General features: G+C 40.1%; 2 protein-coding genes across 2 annotated transcripts in view; both read left to right on the top strand.

The window, feature by feature from the left end:
- The first annotated feature begins 1,942 nt into the window (after nucleotides 1–1,942).
- The window catches only part of LOC131041781 (uncharacterized), a 43,475-nt gene continuing 24,879 nt past the window's right edge, over nucleotides 1,943–20,538 (top strand). Inside the window, exon 1 of the mRNA XM_057974989.2 lies at nucleotides 1,943–2,305. The gene's annotated coding sequence lies outside the window, so the exon portion shown is untranslated. The remainder of the gene's footprint in view (nucleotides 2,306–20,538) is intronic.
- LOC131041771 (secreted RxLR effector protein 161-like) lies at nucleotides 6,901–7,374 on the top strand. Its single transcript, XM_057974973.1, has one exon. The coding sequence runs from the start codon at nucleotides 6,901–6,903 to the stop codon at nucleotides 7,372–7,374; it is 474 nt and encodes a 157-aa protein (XP_057830956.1).

Here is a 20,538-nt window from a genome sequence, read left to right as displayed (position 1 = left end):
CTTATATTGGAATAGTAGATTTTAACCTTAACAAAACATTCATACACCAACCGGTATATCGGTATAAACAGATTTGAAAGAAGTAAAGCAACCAATAAGCCAAACACATAAATGAGAAACATAACACACATATTTATACGTGGAAAACCTCAATAAGGAAAAACCACGATGGGATTTGTGACCCACAATATCAATCCACTGGCCATATGAAGAGATATTACAATATATGATGGGCCTGCACTTGCAGGAAGGCCTACAACCTAGAGCACACTACTCAATCATAATAGGAGCCTCATTGACTACATAACATTCCAGACAACAATTCAGAGAAGTGTGAATTGCTAAGATAATATCTTCTATGCCAGAATACAGTTATGGTTTAAGCTCTGTTTGTTATGGTTTAAACCCTAAACCCCTTTACCGGAATAACCCTTACAATAAATTCCTCACATACATAGTCTCTCTGAATAATTACATTCACATATCCATTCTATGTCCATCCTTATTATATCAAAATGATCTAATCAATCTGCCCTATATACCCTATACAAATTTATGCCTTATGTCGGCTTACAAGGATATATACAATATCAGATTACATGTCGGCCATATAACATAAAAAAGCAAGTTGCCAATGCTGGATCCAAGATATGTCGACCTCCAATACCGATAACCTTTACTATACCATGTCGACCTGCATTGCTGGCGACTAAAGAAATCTTCGAACCTGCCGGTGCCGGTGGCAGTGTAGAATCTGTGAAGTGCCTACCGATACACCATATGAAGTCGGAACCCTAAATCATGTTGCCATCAATGACAACATAGTGAAACCTAACCAATGGAGTGTCAATTGCCAACACTAGTCACATCTTCAGAGAAGCCAATGCATAGGCACACTCCCTTTCTAATCACACAATCGATCAAATCACTGAATCAATCATATTGAATGACAATCTGGCATGGAACGATCTAAATCTATCAATTGTCACAGATGAAGAGAATTAATAGTAGTAGGATTTGTTGACAAATTGTGATATTTGGTTGATCATAGGGATATGCATAGGGTCTGTTGGTATGACATTTTGACGACGAGAATGATGGCACTTGCAGCTATAAATCAAGCCTTTCCTCGAAAGCTTGAGTATGTGTTTGGAAAGAAATGGTGGGGTCATTCAATAGAGGGTAAATGGAGTTCATTTTTATTCCTGAGTGCAAGTGTTCCTAAAAACAAAAATTACAGGATGAGCAGCTGAGAGAAATCTTTGTCTTCGAAGGCAATGTGGTTGAGGATGTGATTTGCAAGATAATAGGCGACAAACTGCTAGAGGGCCCTCACTCACATAATTCAGAGCTTCTAGAGTGCTTTGTATACAATGTAACACGAACCACTGGAGACCATGCTGATGAAAAGAAGGCCATCAATAGTATGGTTTCCTCAAGCCTGTGTGAATCGACGGTCACAACTCTCCAAAAATTGAAGACACGTTCTTTCTTTGGTTTGGTTGCAAATGCATATTGAGTGAAGAAGGTGATCAAAGATAAGGACAAGATAGACACGGTCGCTGTAATGAGAAACAAACTAGAAAATAATAACATAGAGACCTATGAGTTCATGATTGGAGAAAATGAAGATTTGTTTCCTCCTTAGCAATTAGAGAGAGCACAAAAGATCATAGAGGCCATTAGAACTTTGCTCTTCACTCTCTCTATTAATTAATGTAACTTTTCTTTTCTCTGTTTTAATGAAAAAAGTGCCACCCCTAACAATTTGAAAATAAATATATAAATAAAAATAGTATACTTATACTTTATCTATCTACTACACAACAAATCGTAATTATTTTGTTGAAAACCTAATACAAAATAAGAAAAACGTCTCTCCCAACATTATATTTAGCATAGATTACCAAATAAACACTAAATTTTTTTTTATAAAAGTCCTTTATAACCTGTACTAAATATCTTGCTGGATACCGCAGGTCAAAAGAAGTATGTTCCTCAATTTCAGAAGCAAAATCGAGGGTCTAATTTGCCTCTGAACGTACTTCTTACGCACCAACGTACATAAATCGGGTATTTTTCATACATAAAAATAGGTGTGCTTATTTGTAGTCACTTCCAAGGTCAAAATCATATAAACGCCTCAGAATTTCACAAGAGAAGAAGTCGTGTTGTTGGAAAATCTCTGGGATACACCCTTCTTGATAATCTAAAGGATTTTTCTCGCCGGGGTCTCGGACTCGCAACTACGGAAAGCCTGCAAATATTGAGGGCATTCACAGAGAACTTATATTTTCATAAATCGGTATTTATTTTTCAATTTTTCAATTTTTCAATTTTCTTTATATTATAAGCGTTCTGTAACAATACCATCTACTATATGTCAGATTGTATTGATTAATGTGCACCTTCAAATCTTCAAATGAACTGGAAATCGGACTTGGCACTTAATGCTTGTAATGCAATGGATTTGTACAAGCTGAAATGTACTTTCAAACAATGACTTTTGATTATATATTAGAGATTATTTCCACATGTTCTCATGTTTGAAAATAATTGAGGGAAAAGTACGTGTTGTGTCTCTCGTTAAATTTTACTTCCAAGAAATTATCCTTCTGTTGCATTGTGGGGTTGAAATGGGCATTAAATATGTCTGCAAGGGATCTAGATTTTGTCTGATTATAATTCAGCTACCTTACCGTTTTTCTTTCTTGCTTTAAATGGTCCACAAAAATGGACTTGCGTGAGGTTATGGGGTGCCTCTAAAGAAGACTAAAGCGAAAACTGAACTACATTACCAGGTCTCTAGACTCTGTCCCATGGAGAGGGTTACCACATCCATTTTTGTTGAGGGAACGGTATCGTGAAAAGCCAAAACAAGCAATATGAATAAGCAGAATCTTAATTTGAAGATGTGGAGCCTCAATCTGTTTTACTGGAAATGCTAAGTGAGGTTGTAGTTTACCTCATCCACACAGAAAAGTGGGGGAGATTTTTTGGAAAATGGTAGCTATGATTTGATAAATTTTGCCATAGGCGTTTTATACTGATAGAGTCTAGTGCATACTTTCTGAAAGATGCTAACAAAAGCTGTAAATCTTATCTTCATTTTTACATAAAACACTTTTAAACATCTCTCAACAGTGGTTGCTGGGGGAATATGTCAACCTCTTTCAATAGAAACATTGTCGTAAGATATATAGTTATTGGGTCAGACTTGAAGGTACCCAATTAGTGGTACACCACAAATTCACATGTCCATATGGATCATGGGCCATTTAATTGCAGTGATATGGGGAAGGGCGTAATTTGAACCTTTGTCCTTCCCTTACAAGTGTTCCACATTACTGTCATACTGCAACCCCTTGGGTAGTCGCCTGACCTTTTTGTTGAAGTATTAGCTGCGGGAGACTTAATTTTTATGTTCGTCGACCAAGAATTATTTATAGGCCAACTTTAATTGAGTCGCCACTCTTCTAATTGAAGAGTCATCCTCCTTGTGAAGGAGGACGACTCATATGTAGGGGCACGATGCACATATAAATGCATAAGGCAACTTCATTCTTTGAGATCGAATTTTTTTTTCACTCACTCAGATCTCTCTCCTTCACTTTGCATTCATACTTCAGCAGTTCAGATTTACTTATATAGCCGTTCAATTCTTATATCAAGGAGATCGATATATATTACAAAGTGGTGCCATTATTATAGTTGCAGATCGGCCTTGTGAATGGCCTCAGTTCAATTCTTATATCAAGGAGATCGATATATATTACAAAGGAGATCGATATATATTGTGATTGATTCCGTAAAGGATCACCTTGTGCCTATTATATCCAAGTTGAAGACGGCTAGAGAGATGTTCAAGTATTTGGAGGGATTATATGAGATCAATAATACCAGTAGAGCTCTTGCATTAAGGCAACAACTACATCAAATCAAGATGGCTAAAGGAGATTCAGTCATCTCCTTCTTCATGAAGATCACTGAATTGAAGGACCAACTATATGTTATTGGAGATATAGTTGAAGACAGAGACTTAGTGATGTTGGCTCTCAATGGTCTTCTTCAATCTTGGGAACCCTTTATCCAAGGTATCAGTGGAAGATCTAAGATACCAAAGTTTGATTGCCTTAGGGCTGATTGTATTCAAGAAGTATCCAGATTGGCTGCAAGAGGGATTGGTCGAAGCTCCCACAATGAAGACACTCATGTACTTGCTGCTCAAACTTCAAAGAAGCAAGGAAGAGAAGGGAGAAAAGGAAATTTCAAGAGGAATAGAGACAAGAAATTAGATGCCGCTCCTGATTCAAAGAAGAAGAGAAATCTCTCTCAAATTCAATGCTTCAGATGTGACAAGTATGGTCACTATGCTCGAGATTGCCCTACAAGACCAAAGCAACATGCTTCTATGGCGGATGTTGGTGAAGTATCTCCTCAAAGGGAATCTAGAGACAACAAAGAAGGGTTTCTATTCATTTCTGCCCTATCAAGCAATGTTCCAACCGATAGCAGCACATGGTTGATTGATAGTGGCGCTTCTCGACACATTACAAGAAATAGAGAGCATCTTTCAGATTTGGTGGAAAGAGAAACCAACCTTCAAGTCATAATCGGAGATGATGCTTGCTATTCAGTGAAAGGTGCTGGAACCACCTCTCTTCACCTAGATTCAAGCATTCCTCTTCACTTGAGTGATGTCTTGTTCATACCAGGCATCAAGAGGAACCTTATATCAATTTCAGCTTTAGAGGATAAAGGATATCAAGTTGCATTTTCAGTAGGGAAAGTTCTTGCCTGGCTGAAGAACTCCAGCATCAAAACAACTAAGGTGATTGGTGCTCTCCAAGAGAGAGTTTATAAACTTTACACCAGCCCAGTTCAAGCATTACTGCATGATTCTTCCAGTTCGAGTGAGCTATGGCATAGGAGACTTGCTCATCTTCACTTCAAAGCTCGTCCATCCATGCAGAAGATGGTTACATGCCTTTTGAAACTCAGTCAGGAGCATGATGCTATTTGTAAAGGATGCACAATGGGTAAGAATTCTAAAGGTCCTTTTCATAGTAGTAAAAGTAGATCAAAATGTATTTTAGATCTTGTTCATTCTGATTTGTGTGGACCAATGTCTGTGGCGTCCTTGAGTGGTTTCTGGTATTATGTAATTTTCATTGATGACTACTCTAGAAAGACTTGGATTTATTTCTTGAAATCAAAAGAATCTGAAGAAGTGCTTGAGAAATTCAAAGAATTCAAGGCACAAGTAAAAAATTTGTCCAGGAAAAGGATTCAGTTTTGAGATCTGATAACGGAGGAGAATACACCTCTGAAGGCTTCCGTAACTTTTGTATTGAGGCAGGGATTAAGAGGGAGTTTTGTGTTCCTTACAATCCTCAACAAAACAGAGTTGCGGAAAGGAAGAATAGATCTATAGTTGAAACAGCCAAAGCCATGATCCATGATCAAGATCTACAAACCTTCCTTTGGGCAGAAGCATCCAGTACTGCAGTGTATGTTTAGAATCAAAGCCCTCATCGAATATTGGAAAATATGACTCCTGAAGAAGCATTTACAGGTGTGAGACCTGAGGTTAGTCATTTGAGAATCTTTGGTTGTCCTGTTTATATTCATGTGCCTAAAGACAAAAGAACTAAGTTAGAACCATTTGGCAAGAAAGGAATATTTGTGGGTTACAGTGAATCTTCAAAAGCCTACAGGATTTATATTCCAAGACAGAAATAGATAGAGATCAGTAGGGATGTCTCTTTTGAAGAAGATGTTGCATTCAAAAGATCCAAAGGTTCACACATGGAGATAGATAATGAAGAACAGGAGACTCCTCAGGACATGGACGTTGATCATACTCTTGAGATTCAGAGGGAGTCTACTGATCCAGTAGAGGCCATTGATCCAGTTGAGCCCTTGGAACCTACTGATGGTCCGAGAGACATTGTCATTGGTTGAAAGAGACCTCTATTGGCTAGATAAACTATGCAAGAGGCAAAAAAGTATGCAACTCCTTGAGGCACTTTTAGAGAAAACAAGAAACCTCAAAGGTTTCCAGCAGATGTGGCATTGATGAGTCACATCATTCATTTTGAGCCTTCCACTGTTGAGGAAGCTTCGAGTCAGCATGTATGGAGAGATGCTATGGATGAAGAATATCAATCTATTATCAAAAATGATGTCTGGGACATTCTTCCGAGACCTGAAGGAAAATCAATTGTATCTTCCAATTGGCTTTTCAAGATCAAGCATGCAGCTGATGGAAGTATTGAGAAGTACAAAGCAAGATTTGTAGCTAGAGGATTCTCTCAGAAAGAGGGAATAGATTATGAGGAGACATTTGCTCCAGTTGCTCGTTATACATCCATCAGGACTATTATTGCCATTGCAGCAGCAAAGGGATGGAAGCTGCATCAAATGGACGTGAAGACAACATTTCTTAATGGTGTGATTGAAGAGGAAGTATACATTGAGCAACCTGATTGCTTTGTGATTCATGGGAAGGAATCTCATGTTTGCAGACTAAAGAAGGCTTTGTATGGCCTTAAGCAGGCTCCTCGTGCTTGGTATGAGAGGATTGATCGATATTTGATGGGCTTGGGCTTCTTCAAGAATGATGCAGATTCAAATCTCTTCTTAAATGTAATTGATGGCGAGACTCTAATATTGGTTCTTTATGTTGATGACTTATTTATTACTGGAGAAGATCATCTCATTGACAAATGTAAGGAGTTAGCTTCTGAGTTTGAGATGAAGGATCTAGGTCATATGCATTACTTTCTAGGATTGGAGGTATGGCAAAGACCCAATGAAATTATTCTAAGTCAAGGGAAATATACCATTGATATCTTAAAGAGATTTGGGATGATGGATTGCAAGTCCATGTCTACACCTATGGAAACAAATTTGAAGTTGAGGGAGTCTGCAGCTAGTTCAGATTTAGTAGATCCTACCATGTACAGACAGTTGATTGGTTCATTGATGTATCTAGTCAATACTAGACCTGACATTTGTTATGCAGTAAGTGCTCTCAGTCAGTTTATGTGTGAACCAAGACATATTCATCTAGTTGCAGCAAAACATATCTTGAGGTACTTGCGTGGCACAATAGGATATGGTTTGAAATATACTTATAGTGCAAATATGAAGTTACAAGGTTACAATGATTCTGATTGGGCCGAGAGTGTGACTGACAGAAAGAGCACATCGGGTTGTTGCTTCAGTTTGGGGTCTGCCATGATTTCTTGGTGCAGCAGGAAGCAGAATTTTGTAGCACTTAGTACTGTAGAGGCTGAGTACATTGCAACATGTGTTGCAACTCGAGAAGCAGTGTGGCTTCAAAAGCTTCTTGCAGGATTGTTTGGATAGTCAGTGGAGCCGACTGTTAATCACTGTGACAATCAAAACTGTGTGAAGCTATCTGTCAATCCAATGTTTCATGATAGAACAAAACATGTTGAGATCAAATGCCATTACATCAGAGATATGGTACAGAGGAAAGCTATTCAGTTGAGATATATCTACACCGATGAACAGACGGCTGGCATTCTCACCAAGCCTCTCTCCAGAGTGAAGTTTGTGTACTTTCGAGACAAGCTTTGAGTTGTGGAGAATAAAGCCCTTGCTGAGAGGGAGACTTAGCATCAGTGATCTTTTGTGACTTGCCTTAATGCATTTTTCTTTGTGATAGAGAAATTTGAGGTGAAAGCCCTTGTTCATCTCTGAGATGGAGATGTTGTTCCTTCCACCCTTTGGGAGTAGCCATTTTGGATGTCATGTTGAGAGATTCCATGACAACATCACGTTGAGAGACTCCGTGATGAATTCTTTATACTTGTGTTTTTCCACATGGGAGTAGCCATGTTGGACATCATGTTGAGAGACTCTATGATGACATCACGTTGAGTGACTTTGTTATGGGCACTTGTACACATGTTTCTTTCCACATGGGAGTAGCCATGATGGACATTGATGCCCTCCTAAATGGCACAATGTTAGTTTAAGATCAAACAACATAAAACACACAAGATGTTAGAGTTAATCAATCAAAAACTAAAACCTATGAAGACATTCCAAGAGAGATACTAAAAACACATGCTAATGAATCTAACTAAAGAAGTAAGACAATGAGATATCTCCAACTATCTCTTAGCATGAGATTAGCTCCTTCTCCCTTGTTCCTCTCCTCTCCAAGTTCCAAAATAGTGTAGCTCTCAGCAGCTTTTTGCACTATGGATGCTTATGGAGGATTGAGATTGTAGAATAGCTCCAAACATGAAATGAAAAAGCTATTTATGCTAAAATGATATATTTTAACTAAAAAGACAAGATTTAGTTATGCTATTGCTAAATGCTCTCTAAAATGTCTATAGCTTAGATGCATACAAGTTTTCAGGATCTTGAGTATGAAGGAATGGGCTCTATTTATAGGAAAAATGGAGCAATGGATGGCCAGGATTGAAGGGTTTAATCAAGGGTCAAGCTTGAAAGTTGGGGATCCATGTGCACAATTGGCACCAATAAAATAGTGACAAGTGTCAACACAGGATTGGGTTGAGAGAAGAGGTTGGAGGCATTAAAGGCCTGAGAAGACCTCATGGTTATCTAAAGGCTAAGGGTCAAGCCTAAATTAGGATTACCCACTGAATTAGGAATTAATCCAAGGATAAACCTTTGTGGAAATGATTAAGAGATAATCATGGTCAAAGCATTAAATGCTTGATGAGACCCTTGGGTTGGGTAGAGGTTGAGTCAAAACAAATGTTTTAACCATGTGGGAGGGTTTGAGGTAACCATTAATGGTTATTGGAGACTTTGTGGATTAAGTGGTTGAAAGTTGGAAGCCTTTAATGGTTTTCAAAGACTTTGGGGTTTTTGGTGGTTGAAGGTTGAAAACCTTCAATGGTTATCCAAGACTTTGGGCCATTTGAAAAGTGACTCCATTTTGCTTATGAATGTGACAATATTTAGGGGATGGATTAGGCTAATTAGGAAGGGGTTAGAAGAATCTAGAAGGGGATTAGATTTTTGCAAGTGGATTTGGTGGGTGAGGGAAAATAGGATTTTATTAAAATAAAAATTCATTTATTTCAAAATGTGTGCAAGTTGCATTTGTAGGAAAATGCAAGTGGGGTGGGGATAATGATTTAAATAAATGTTTTATTTAATTTATTTAAAAGAGGAAAAGGGGATTTAATTAAATAAATAGATTTTATTTATTTAATTGATTGGAATTGGATTTTAATGAATTAATTAAAATAAATTGAGTAATTTATTTAATTAATAGAAGAATGTTTGGGGATGAATTAATTAAATATTTATTTAATTAATTGATGGCTAGTGGATTTTTAATCAAATAAATACGAAATATTCATTTAATTAAAATGGACAGATTTATGTGACTACATTTGCCCCTCTTTGAGACGGTGCAGTTTATCGCATCGTTTCAAAGAAAGAAAAACTGGTGTGAAGAAATGCCCCATAAAATGTAAATTTAATGGGTGGTATGCCCCCTCGAGAGATGGGCCGAAATTTTTTGAAAAATCGGGCGATCTCTCGAAAAAGAATGAAAATTGGCAGGGTGGTAGAAGAGAAGAAGTTAGGCATACGGGTGAAAAATAGAAGAAAACGGGGGAAACATGGAGTGAATACAGATAAACAACAAGCCAGCGAGTACCCTGAGGTCATGCAAGAGATACATAGTAGATGTAGTGTGGGGTTTGGATTGATGCTATACAATTGATCAAAATTGTGTGGACAATCTGGTGCAATCGGTTTAATTGCCCCGGTCAAGTCAAAGCATGACAGTTGATGCCAGTTGTTTGCTTGGACAAGATAAAGTCTGAGTAAGTGAATCAAAGTGACCTGATGTGACTTAGACAATTGATGCAATTGCCCGATGAAGTCAAGGTATATGAAACAAAAATACTCGTTGAGACTTAGACAATTGATGTAATTGTCCGATGGATTGTGTTTGATTGGTTGATCAATTGATAGTGTGTGCATGTGATGGATGAGTAAGTGAATCAAAGTGACCTGATGTGACTTAGACAATTGATGCAATTGCCCGATGAAGTCAAGGTATATGAAACAAAAATACTCGTTGAGACTTAGACAATTGATGTAATTGTCCGATGGATTGTGTTTGATTGGTTGATCAATTGATAGTGTGTGCATGTGATGGATGGTTGTGGGGAATCATGGCAGCCCCGTTGAGACTAGGCCATTATGATAAATGCCTGATGTAGTCTAGGATTACCATGATCGATTACCTGTTGAGACCTGAAGATACTTGATCAGAGTATCTGTTGATAGTCTAGGTGTGTGTGAGTCGATGTACCTGTGCAGACAGAGTAACTTGCTTGGCTTATTGGATGACTTAGGATAGGAAACACAATCCCTCCTATTTAGAGATGGATGGTGATGAACGTGGCTTGATTGGGTTGATTGAGAAACGATGTAGGGTATGGGATGCTGATTATCGAGATGGGGAGGGTGAGGGGGGGGGTTCAATGTTAGATAGAAGAAATGGAAAACCTATGACTCATTCCTATGGAAGAAGAGGAAAATAGAGTATGCATTATTATGACTATGTATGAATGATATGCAGCTATTATGAATGTATGGATGGGTGGAATGCAACGAAATGCAATATATACAGATGAGATGACGATCCATAGTGCTCTATTTTCATCATTGAGCTTTAAAATGTTGGAAGAGAATACAAGCATCTTGACATAAAGATTCAAGATGACCAGAGTATTTCTTACATGGATTTTATATAGCAAGTTAATACAAGCAACTTGATATAATGGATCAAGTTGACCTGAGTATTGCTTGCGGAACAGACAAGGATTATCTCCTTTCGTGCATGACTGGGATCGTCCTCCTTGATCTTAGGCTTGATCAGATCCTGAGACAAGTGCATACCGTACTAAGAAAATAAAACCTTTATCCAATTTGGAGGAAGAGGAACCAAAGAATGAGCATTGTACCTGCAACCAAACAGTATATATACATAAAGAATAAAGAATATGGATCCTTGGTAATGGTTCATGCCCATATGGTCGAGGTATACGCTGTAGTCAGCAAGCCGTAGTGATCTATGACTGCATTTTGCATAAGATCACGTAGCTTGGTGAACTTCCCACGTAGACACCATTAGTACATGCCCCAGAACTTCATCGGAAATAATGCGCAAACGATACAAAACAATGCTGAAAGGATCCCGATACAGATAAACAAATGATTGTACTCACAAATCAACCAAGTATTTGATAGCTTAACATAATTTTCTTGTCAAAGAAAACGTCACTTTTGTCTTTGTTTTGGTAAGGAAGGATGCATCCTTGTTTAAAGACAGGTTTGGTTTGTTGAAGTCGATTGTGTTGGTTTGATTGGTAAATGGTCAGGGTGTGAGTAGTTTGTCAATGTTTGTTTTGCATCTGATCGAATGAATATGTACAAGGTGTTGTCATGTTTTTGGGTGATTTTCGATGGTTTTTCAATGTTTTTGGATTTTTGTGAGACATTTTTGCATGTTTTTGGTATTTTGTGTTGAGACATTTTTGAATGTTTTTGGTATTCTGATGATTGCTTGAATGAAGAACTTAATGAATCATAAGACAATGTAGAATCTACTTCCATCACGAGGGTAAGGGTATTGCCCCCAGTTTGTAGACTGGACTATGAAAAGGTGGGATGCTAGACGCGTGGAGTACTGTCTTAATTGCAGATCAAATAACAAGCCATAGTTTGGATGGATGGATGTGTGTGTGCATGAATGTGATTGCAACGAGCCTGAAAGATACTGGAGCCATTGCTTTTACGAGTGGCGCCTGTTTGCCAGGTTTTCACCATCGCACTTACCCAAGGTGTCACCGGAGTGTTTGTTCACCGTTTGGATGCATGATTTTTCTTTACTTTTTTGAATGTTTTTGTATTTTCTTCAGGACATTTTCTGAATGTTTTGGATATTTTCTTGATATGTAGGGGAGCCTGATGCTCAGTATACCTTAGGTATAAAACCTTTTGAGGTGCATGCTATTGATTGGATCTGCGAGCGGTTCTCCTTCTGAAGTAGCCAACTGATATGCCCCGGACCCGAACACAGCAGTGACAACATATGGGCCCAGCCAGTTTGATTCAAACTTACCCTGATGTTCTCTGTTTGGTTGGTTGCGAGGATTCTCTCGTAGAACAAGATCACCTACCTCAAATGTACGAGGTCTAACTCGGTGATTGTAGCTTCTGCTCATGCGCTGCTGATAGGCTTTGAGGTGATTGTATGCAGCTTGTCGTTTCTCATCAAGTAACTCTAAGTCCTGAAGACGGGACACTCTGTAAGTTTCATCATCGATGAGATTGTGCAAGGAAACCCGTAGTGATGGGATCTCGACCTCAATAGGTAAGATAGCGTCAGCACCATAGACCAATGAATAAGGAGTTGCACCTGTAGGGGTTCGAATGCTAGTTCGATATGCCCATAGCGCTGGATTTAGTTGAACATGCCAATCACGGCCGGCATCATTGACTGTCTTCTTTAGGATCCGTAGTATGTTTTTATTGGATGCTTCAGCCTGACCATTGCCTTGTGGGTAATAGGGAGTGGAAAAGCGGTGTTGGATATGAAATTTCTCACAAAGCTCACGGACATCCTGATTTTTGAAAGGAAGACCGTTATCTGTGACGATGGACATGGGTACACCATACCGGCAGATGATGTAATTGAGGATGAATGAGGCGATCTGCTTGCCGGTGACTTGGGTAAGTGGAACAGCTTCGATCCACTTGGTGAAATATTCGGTGGCGGTAATAATGAATTTATGGCCGTTGGATGAAGATGGATGAATCTTACCCACAAGGTCAAGGCCCCATTGATAGAAAGGCCATGGTGTTGTGATTGGTTGCAGTTCCTGTGCTGGTGCATGTATCAGGTCGCCATGAACTTGGCATTTCTTGCATTTCCTGACAAAGTAGTAGGAATCCTTTTCCATAGATGGCCAATAGTATCCAGCTCGCATGATCTTCTTGGCTAGTGATGGACCACTTGAGTGAGTCCCGCAAATTCCTTCATGTACTTCTTCCAAAGCCTTTGTTATCTCATCTTGTTCCAGACATCGAAGGAGAGTACCATCAAGACTACGTCGGTATAGGGTTTCGGCAATAATGGTATATCGAGCAGTTTGGCGAATGAAGGTTTTACGTTGGTTATTTGGTTGGTTGGGAGGAAGGGTATGATCGCGAAGATAGGTGTAGAACTCATCGTACCATGGGGATTCAGAACCGACAAGGCGACATATCATTTCGGATTCGGGGATATCATAAGCGGGAATCCAAAGCTGTTCTACCAAGAACTCGTAGCGTGTTGAATTCTGTGGAAGATCTAGGAGAGATGCGATAGTAGCCATAGCGTCAGCAGCTCGATTCTGATCTCTTGGTATCTGCTCAAAAGTGATAATAGTAAATGATGTCTTTAAATTGTCCACCATTTGCTTGTATGGCATGAGTTTATCATCTTTGGTCTGATACTCATCTGTTGCTTGTCGAATGACTAGTTGGGAATCGCCATATACTTGCAGTTCTTTTAATTTCCATTGTATGGCTAATCTGAGTCCTGTGATTAAGGCCTCATACTCTGCTATGTTGTTTGTGCATGGAAATGTGAGCCTGTAAGACTTCGGGATGCTATCACCTTGAGGTGTGATAAATAGAATGCCTGCCCCTGAGCCGTGCCTAGTGTATGAACCATCAAAATATAGTTTCCATGGTTGTGCTTCTGTGATCATGAATATCTCTTCATCTGGAAAATTGGAAATGAGAGGATGATCGCCTATGAGTGGTGCATCGGCCAACTGATCCGCAATAACTTGCCCTTTGATAGCCTTACGGTCCACATACTCAATGTCGAATTCACTTAGAATCATTACCCATTTGGCCAAACGACCTGTCAATGCTGCTTTGCTGAGTAAGTACTTGAGTGGATCAATCTTTGCGATGAGTTGTACCTTGTGTGTCAACAGATAGTGCCGCAATTTAGTGGCTGCCAAGATTACTGCTAGGCAAGCTCGCTCAATAGGTGTGTAATTGAGTTCATAGCCAACCAGTGTACGAGAGATGTAGTAAACAGCACACTCTTTACCTTCTTCATTATGTTGTGCCAGTAGTACACCCAATGCTGTACTTGTTGCCGAGATATAGAGTAATAATGGTCTTCTTGGATCTGGTGGCATCAGCAATGGTGGATTCATGAGATAGTTTTTAAGCGTCTGAAATGCTTGTTGGCATTTGTCATCCCACTGAAAGCGTATGTTCTTGTGTAGCAGATGTGTAAATGGGTGACACTTATCAGCCAATTGTGCAATGAATCTTCGGATGGATTGAAGCCGTCCTTGTAGTGTCCTTAGCTGACTGATATTCTTTGGAGGTGGCATGTCCATGATTGCCTTAACCTTTGCTGGATCGACCTCAATGCCTTTGCTTGAGACAATGTATCCTAGAAGCTTCCCAGAGGTCACTCCAAAGACACATTTCTTTGGGTTGAGTCGAACATGATATTGTTCCAGTCTATCAAAGATTTGATCTAAGATGTGGAGATGTCCCTCTCTAGTAAGTGATTTTGCTAGTAAATCATCCACATAATCTTCCATCATAGTATGCATCATGTCATGGAAGATGGTGGTCATTGCTCTTTGATAGGTCGCTCCTGCATTCTTTAGACCAAAAGGCATTACATTCCAGCAGTATGTGCCCCATGGACATGTGAAGGCTGTCTTATGTTGATCTTCTGGTGCGATCTTTATTTGATTATATCCTGAAAATCCATCCATGAGTGAAAGCATGGCATGTCCTGCTGTTAGATCCACTATGATGTCGATATTTGGTAGGGGAAAGTCATCCTTAGGACATGCCTTATTCAGATCTCTGAAGTCAGTACAAATGCGGATGCCCCCTTTTGGTTTGCCAACAGGCACAATGTTGGAGATCCATTCTGCATAATCAATTGGCCTAATGAAACCAACATCCAGGAGTTTCTTGAGTTCTGTTTTGACTAGCACTGCAATTTGAGGATGCATCTTACGAAGCTTCTGCTTGACAGGTTTGGCTCCTTTTGCTACTGTGAGGTGATGCATGACTAAATCAGGATCAAGCCCAGGCATGTCTGCATATGACCATGCAAAGTTGATCTGACGCTTCTGGAAGAACTCTATAAATTGAGGCTGTTCTTCTGGAGTGAGAAGAGATGCCAGATGTATAAGATGAGGATTGTCAGGAGTCCCCACATTATATTCTTTGGTCTCCTCAATAAGAATCGTAGATCGTTCCTGTTGTGTACTATCAGGGAGAATGTCAAACCCTTCATCCTCAGGCGCCTCAGAGAGGTTTTCACCATTGGATACACTCTTTCTATTTACTGTTGTCGGATCAAACAGTGCCACAGTGTGGTTTTCACTGGAAGATCCATGTTTTATTGTTATATTTTTGCAGCTGAAGTGTTTGGCATCCGCCCCGAAGTATGCTGCGCTATTAAGTTCAATGGCGAATCCAGCTTTGTGATCCCCGCTTGGTAGATTATCCCTTAATTCCAAAAAGTCAATGATAGCCTCATCGTTTTGGAAGAGGTCAAGACATGGGGGATTTGGTTGGTTCCATTCGATGAGTTCAGGGTGGATAATGGGCATTACTTCATCTATTAAGTTAAGTGCGTTAGAGGTATCAGTGAGGGTTAAGACAGTGTGGTGAAGGTCGTTGATAGTACTCTCCCTGTCAGAATCAGGCGTAGGATGAGACGTAGGGTCTATGGAAGATGTTTCCAGCTCAGGTACCCAAGTGGTCTTTATCTGTGCTTCTCCGTAAACAGGGATGTCTTTGCGTGGCGGAGGTGGGGATGTGTCTTCCTCATCTGAAGTGTTAAGTTGCACTGAATCGAATTCCCACTCATGTGAGTCGGTCTCTGAATCACTTTCCAGCATCCGATTGCTATACCATACTGGGATGTCTTTGGAGTTGAACACGGCAGGCGTGATTGGTTTATGTACCTTTGAGGTGATTGGTGCTGCAGGAACCGTGATGGGGTTTAAAGGATTTGTTATAGGAAGTATCGGCTGTGTTGCCTCAGTGGCTTCTGCAGGAACTGCTGGGGCCATAGATGCTGCTGCGGATTCGGATACAGTTGCCGCTGCTATTGGTGTTATTGATGGGATTACTGGTGCGATTGGTGGTATGTTTGGCACTGATGATGGTTGCGGTGGGTTTGTGAGCCCCGATGGGGCAGTGGGGATAGTGTTTGATGGTGCTTTGATTATGAAAGGTGTCCTCTTAGCAGTAGGTGGGCAAAATGGTTTGCTGGGTTTTCCTTTGAGTCTGAGTTTAGGAAGGATCTCTTTTTCAAAGCCTAGGCCTGTATTACCTTTGGGCTTGAATTCTGGTAGCAGAGGTTCATGTCGTCCTTGTTTGCAGGATCCCAAAGCACTTTGACCATCATACCCCATTCTTTGCATAATGAGGAGGCCTTTGCCATACTGTTCTGTAGGAAGTGTAACTTGCGGTTTATCAGTGGTGATGGGATCCTTATAGATCCATTCCGCTAGGTCCTCATCTTGTGTTTCTTCCTCTTGACTCTTTCCAAGGATGAAAGGCGTTAAGGCACATGCTGGCGTGATTAGTGGTTGCTGGAGCAACTGCTGTGGTTTACCATGTGTTCTAGGAGAAGTGGGCATTTGTCCCACACAAAAGAGCTGACTCAAGTTGTATTCTCCAGGACCTTCCTCTGCGACTTTCATTTTAAGCTTTTCTTGCTTGGGTATAGGAGTGTTTGAACTGGCAAGAGAGGCGGGATTTACATATGATGTGGAGGAAATGGCTTCCCTATTATTAGGAATAGTAATCTCTGGTTGATGGCTGATATTATGGCAAAATGCAAAGGGATTTGCGTCGCCCAGGATTGTGACCTCTGCACCATTATGTGGGAACTTGATACATTGATGGTAGGTAGATGGAACGGCTTGCATGGCATGTATCCAAGGTCTCCCTAATAATAGATTATATGGCAGAGGAAGGTCCAGAACTTGACAAATGATGTGCTTTACCACGGGGCCCACTCGGATTGGTAGTACCACAGCTCCTTTGGATGAACGCTCTGCATCATCATAGGCCTTGATGGTGATCTTCTTACGAGGATCCACTGATTCTATTGCATATCCCAATGCTGTGACCAATTGTAGTGTGCAAATGTTTAGGCCAGCTCCATTATCGATCAAGACTCGCTTGATCCTGTGTTGGTTGACAAAGCCTTCAATGTGGAGTGAGGCGTTATGAGGTTGTTGGAATGAAGAGTTGTCACTTTCGGAAAAAGTGAGACAAGGTGATGACTTTAGATTTCCAACCATGGCTTGAAATTGGTCCGTGTTCAGGTTTGCAGGGACTGATGCCTCTTGGAGTGCTTGATCCAAGATAGTTTTATGAGATGGTGATAGGCGTAATAGCTCTAAAATGGATATAAGTGCAGGCGTTTTGTCTAATTGTTCCACAAGATTGTACTGTTTTGGATTGGAGGTGGTGCCTTGTGGAGCTGCCTTGATGGTGACCTTGCCACGACGTGTAACAACATTGCAATTGGAGGTGGGATTTTTGAAGGTGATAGTTGCAATTTGTTCACTGGCATCATACAGGTGATTGACAGTGTAATTATACGCAGCCTGCGTATAATCAGTGGTATCAGGACCTCGTCTGGAAGTGGAAGGACCCCTTTGATCTTGCGATGGAAGTGGATTCTTGAACATCTGATGATCATTATTGGTTGTTTTTGGGTCATGTCCTTCAATTTCAATTTCTCCTCGATCAATAAGATCCTGAATGAGATCTTTCAATCGATGACAATTACTTGTCTTATGTCCTCTTCCTTGATGGAACTCACAATGTTCAGTATCTCTCCACCATGCCGGTTTGACTTGAGGCTCATAATTTGATAACTTAGGTAGAGTGATCAAATTCTGAGAAATGAGTTGTCGCATCACTGTTTCAATGGGTTCCCCTAAGGGAGTGTATGTGCGTTTTTGTTTTTGTGGACGAGGTCTTGGTTCATCATGAGATGTGATGCGACCTTGATTAAGAGGAACATTTGTGTTATTTTGAGGTGGAGGATTTTGTCCTGCAAATCGAACCACAGGTTGTGCATTTTGGACAGTCCGAGCATCCACAACTCCATCGTTGACGATATTCTTATTCTTGTTCCAGAAGTTTGGTTTATCACTATTGAAGCGCGGGCGAGGACCATCTTTTGGTTCATTAAAGATTTTGATGAGTCCTTTTTTGATGAGTGCCCGTTCACATTTTATACCCTTGGTGATCATATCGTTAAAAGAATCTGTATCTTTGACATCCAGGTGAAATTCCATTTCTTCGTTTAAGTTGGAAATGAAAATTTCCACTAGTTCTCGTTCAGGTAACTGAAGAGAACGTCTGCTAGACATTTGGCGCCATCGTTGCAGGAATACTGAGAATAATTCACCTGGTTTTTGTTTGGTGTTGCATAGATCAGCCATGGTGATGTCACGTTCAATATTATAAGAGTAATGAGATAGGAACTTCTGGATGAGTTCCTCAAATGTTCTTATGCCGCCTGGTAGTCGGGAAAACCATGATGTGGTTGTTCCTCCCAAGCTTTGGGGAAAAAGGCGCATTAAGTATGTGTCTTCATATGCGACTTCGAGACAAGCGGAATGAAATTCTCGGACATGATCGCGGGGATCTCCCTTTCCTCTATATTTTTCGAATTTTGGTGTTTCGAACCCGCGTGGAAAGGGTGGCATATAAAGATTCCTATCAAACGGATAGGGACAGATGTCGTTAAGTGAGAATTGATTGGTTTTAACACCACTATGAAGTTGTTGGGCGAGATTCTCAACTTGTTGCCGCAACATCTCCATTTCATTAGGAGGAGGAGGTGGTGGGTTACCTCGAGGGATGTTATATCTGGTGGGATCTCTACGCCTTTCCTCCTCATGGCGACTTTGTCTTTCTGATGCTTGTCTTAATTGGGCAAGATCAAAGTCTGAGGGGAGTTTGGCTCCTTCTTGAGCGAGTCTTAAAAAGTGAGCATCTGCGTTGCTCCTTAGTATTTCATCGAATAATCTGTTAAAATGAGGGTTATGCTGAACCCTTTCGATTGTTGAAGGAGTGGGAGTACTTGGGTTTTCGTCATTCCCATTTCCTCCAAGTGCCTCTTGAAATTCATTGAGGTTGTCCTCTTCTTCCTCAATTTCTATTTCTCGCTGCCTTGATCGCGATCGGGTTTGAGCCATTTTGTTTACAAGTTTGTTTTGAAGTTGATTGAAGATGATGATGAGTTGGTGATGAAATGAAAGATTGGTTGGTTGGTGATTTGTGTTGTATGGGGATCTCTAGCACTTTAAGGTAGATGTAATCGAAATTCCTTCTTTGATTTGCTTGTTTGTTTGATAAGTTTGGATGTGATAAGGTGCAGAGAAATCTGAGATGTGTTACAGATTTAACTACCTAGTAATGAGAGGATTCACTCATGAACTAGTTTTAACCTGCGTAGATGTGTCTCTTAGGATGAGCTTATCCTAGATGTAGAAACAATCTAAAAAGTGATGTGATGTGTTTGATTTCAAGCAATATCTAAAAAGGAATCTTGGGACAAGAACCTCTTAATGTTTTGAGAGTTTTGAGATGGATTGATGATGAAATGATGATGGATGAGAAGGATGATGGATGAAAATGTTTTCAACTTCAATAAAAACTTTGTGTTATAAACGGGACAAACTCCATCTCTTCCCTTTCAGGCGTTGGTGGCACTTCTCGAGCTGTGTTGTAGGTGATACAGATGTTTGGGAAGAAGTTGGGATTAATTTTTCCTCCTTGATTTTTGTGATAACTCAGAGCTCTATATTGCATAAAAGCTCTGCGGTTCAATGATTCTGAATCAAACTCGTTTGTTTTACCTTGAAGGTATAGACGCATGCGATGTAGAAAGACTCTATGGGAGACAAAGATTTGTCGATTGAGATAGAAGAATTTCCTCCTTTTTATTAAAGCCTTTGAGCTTAATGGTCTTCTTTTCAAGGTAATATTCTGATGACCCTTCTTCTTTCGCAAGATGTGAAGAATGGTCATAAAAGTTGTGACTCTTCGTTATTGGCACTGTGTTTTTGGTATTTTTGGTTGTGTTGACAGATGTTGGATGAATACTTTGTTTTTGGGATTGATTTTCTGATTTTTCTTTGACAAGAAAACAAAGCAAGCACACAAACACAAAATTGTAGCCTCAAAGGCACAAATGAGTATGGGTCTAGATCAACCCAATCCTTGGACTTGTTTTTGACCCTTCCTTTAGATTTATTTTAAGGTGTATTTCCAAAGCCTGAAGTCGGCTCAATTTGCACTAGGTCTGTAAAACGAACACACTTCAAACACTCTTTATCCCTATGGTCAGATGGCCAGTTGTGATAAATTTAGCCCACATCTTGATATTTCTTCGACTTTGGTACTACATACCTTATGAATCCCGCC

This window comes from Cryptomeria japonica, chromosome 10 (assembly GCF_030272615.1).
Source record: "Cryptomeria japonica chromosome 10, Sugi_1.0, whole genome shotgun sequence".
Classification (NCBI taxonomy): domain Eukaryota; kingdom Viridiplantae; phylum Streptophyta; class Pinopsida; order Cupressales; family Cupressaceae; genus Cryptomeria; species Cryptomeria japonica.
This window is presented reverse-complemented; position numbering and strand designations above follow the sequence as displayed.

Bases quoted from the DNA above. Each gene is read 5' to 3' on its own strand.
- LOC131041771 (XM_057974973.1), top strand. From the start codon at position 6,901: ATGGAAACAAATTTGAAGTTGAGGGAGTCTGCAGCTAGTTCAGATTTA.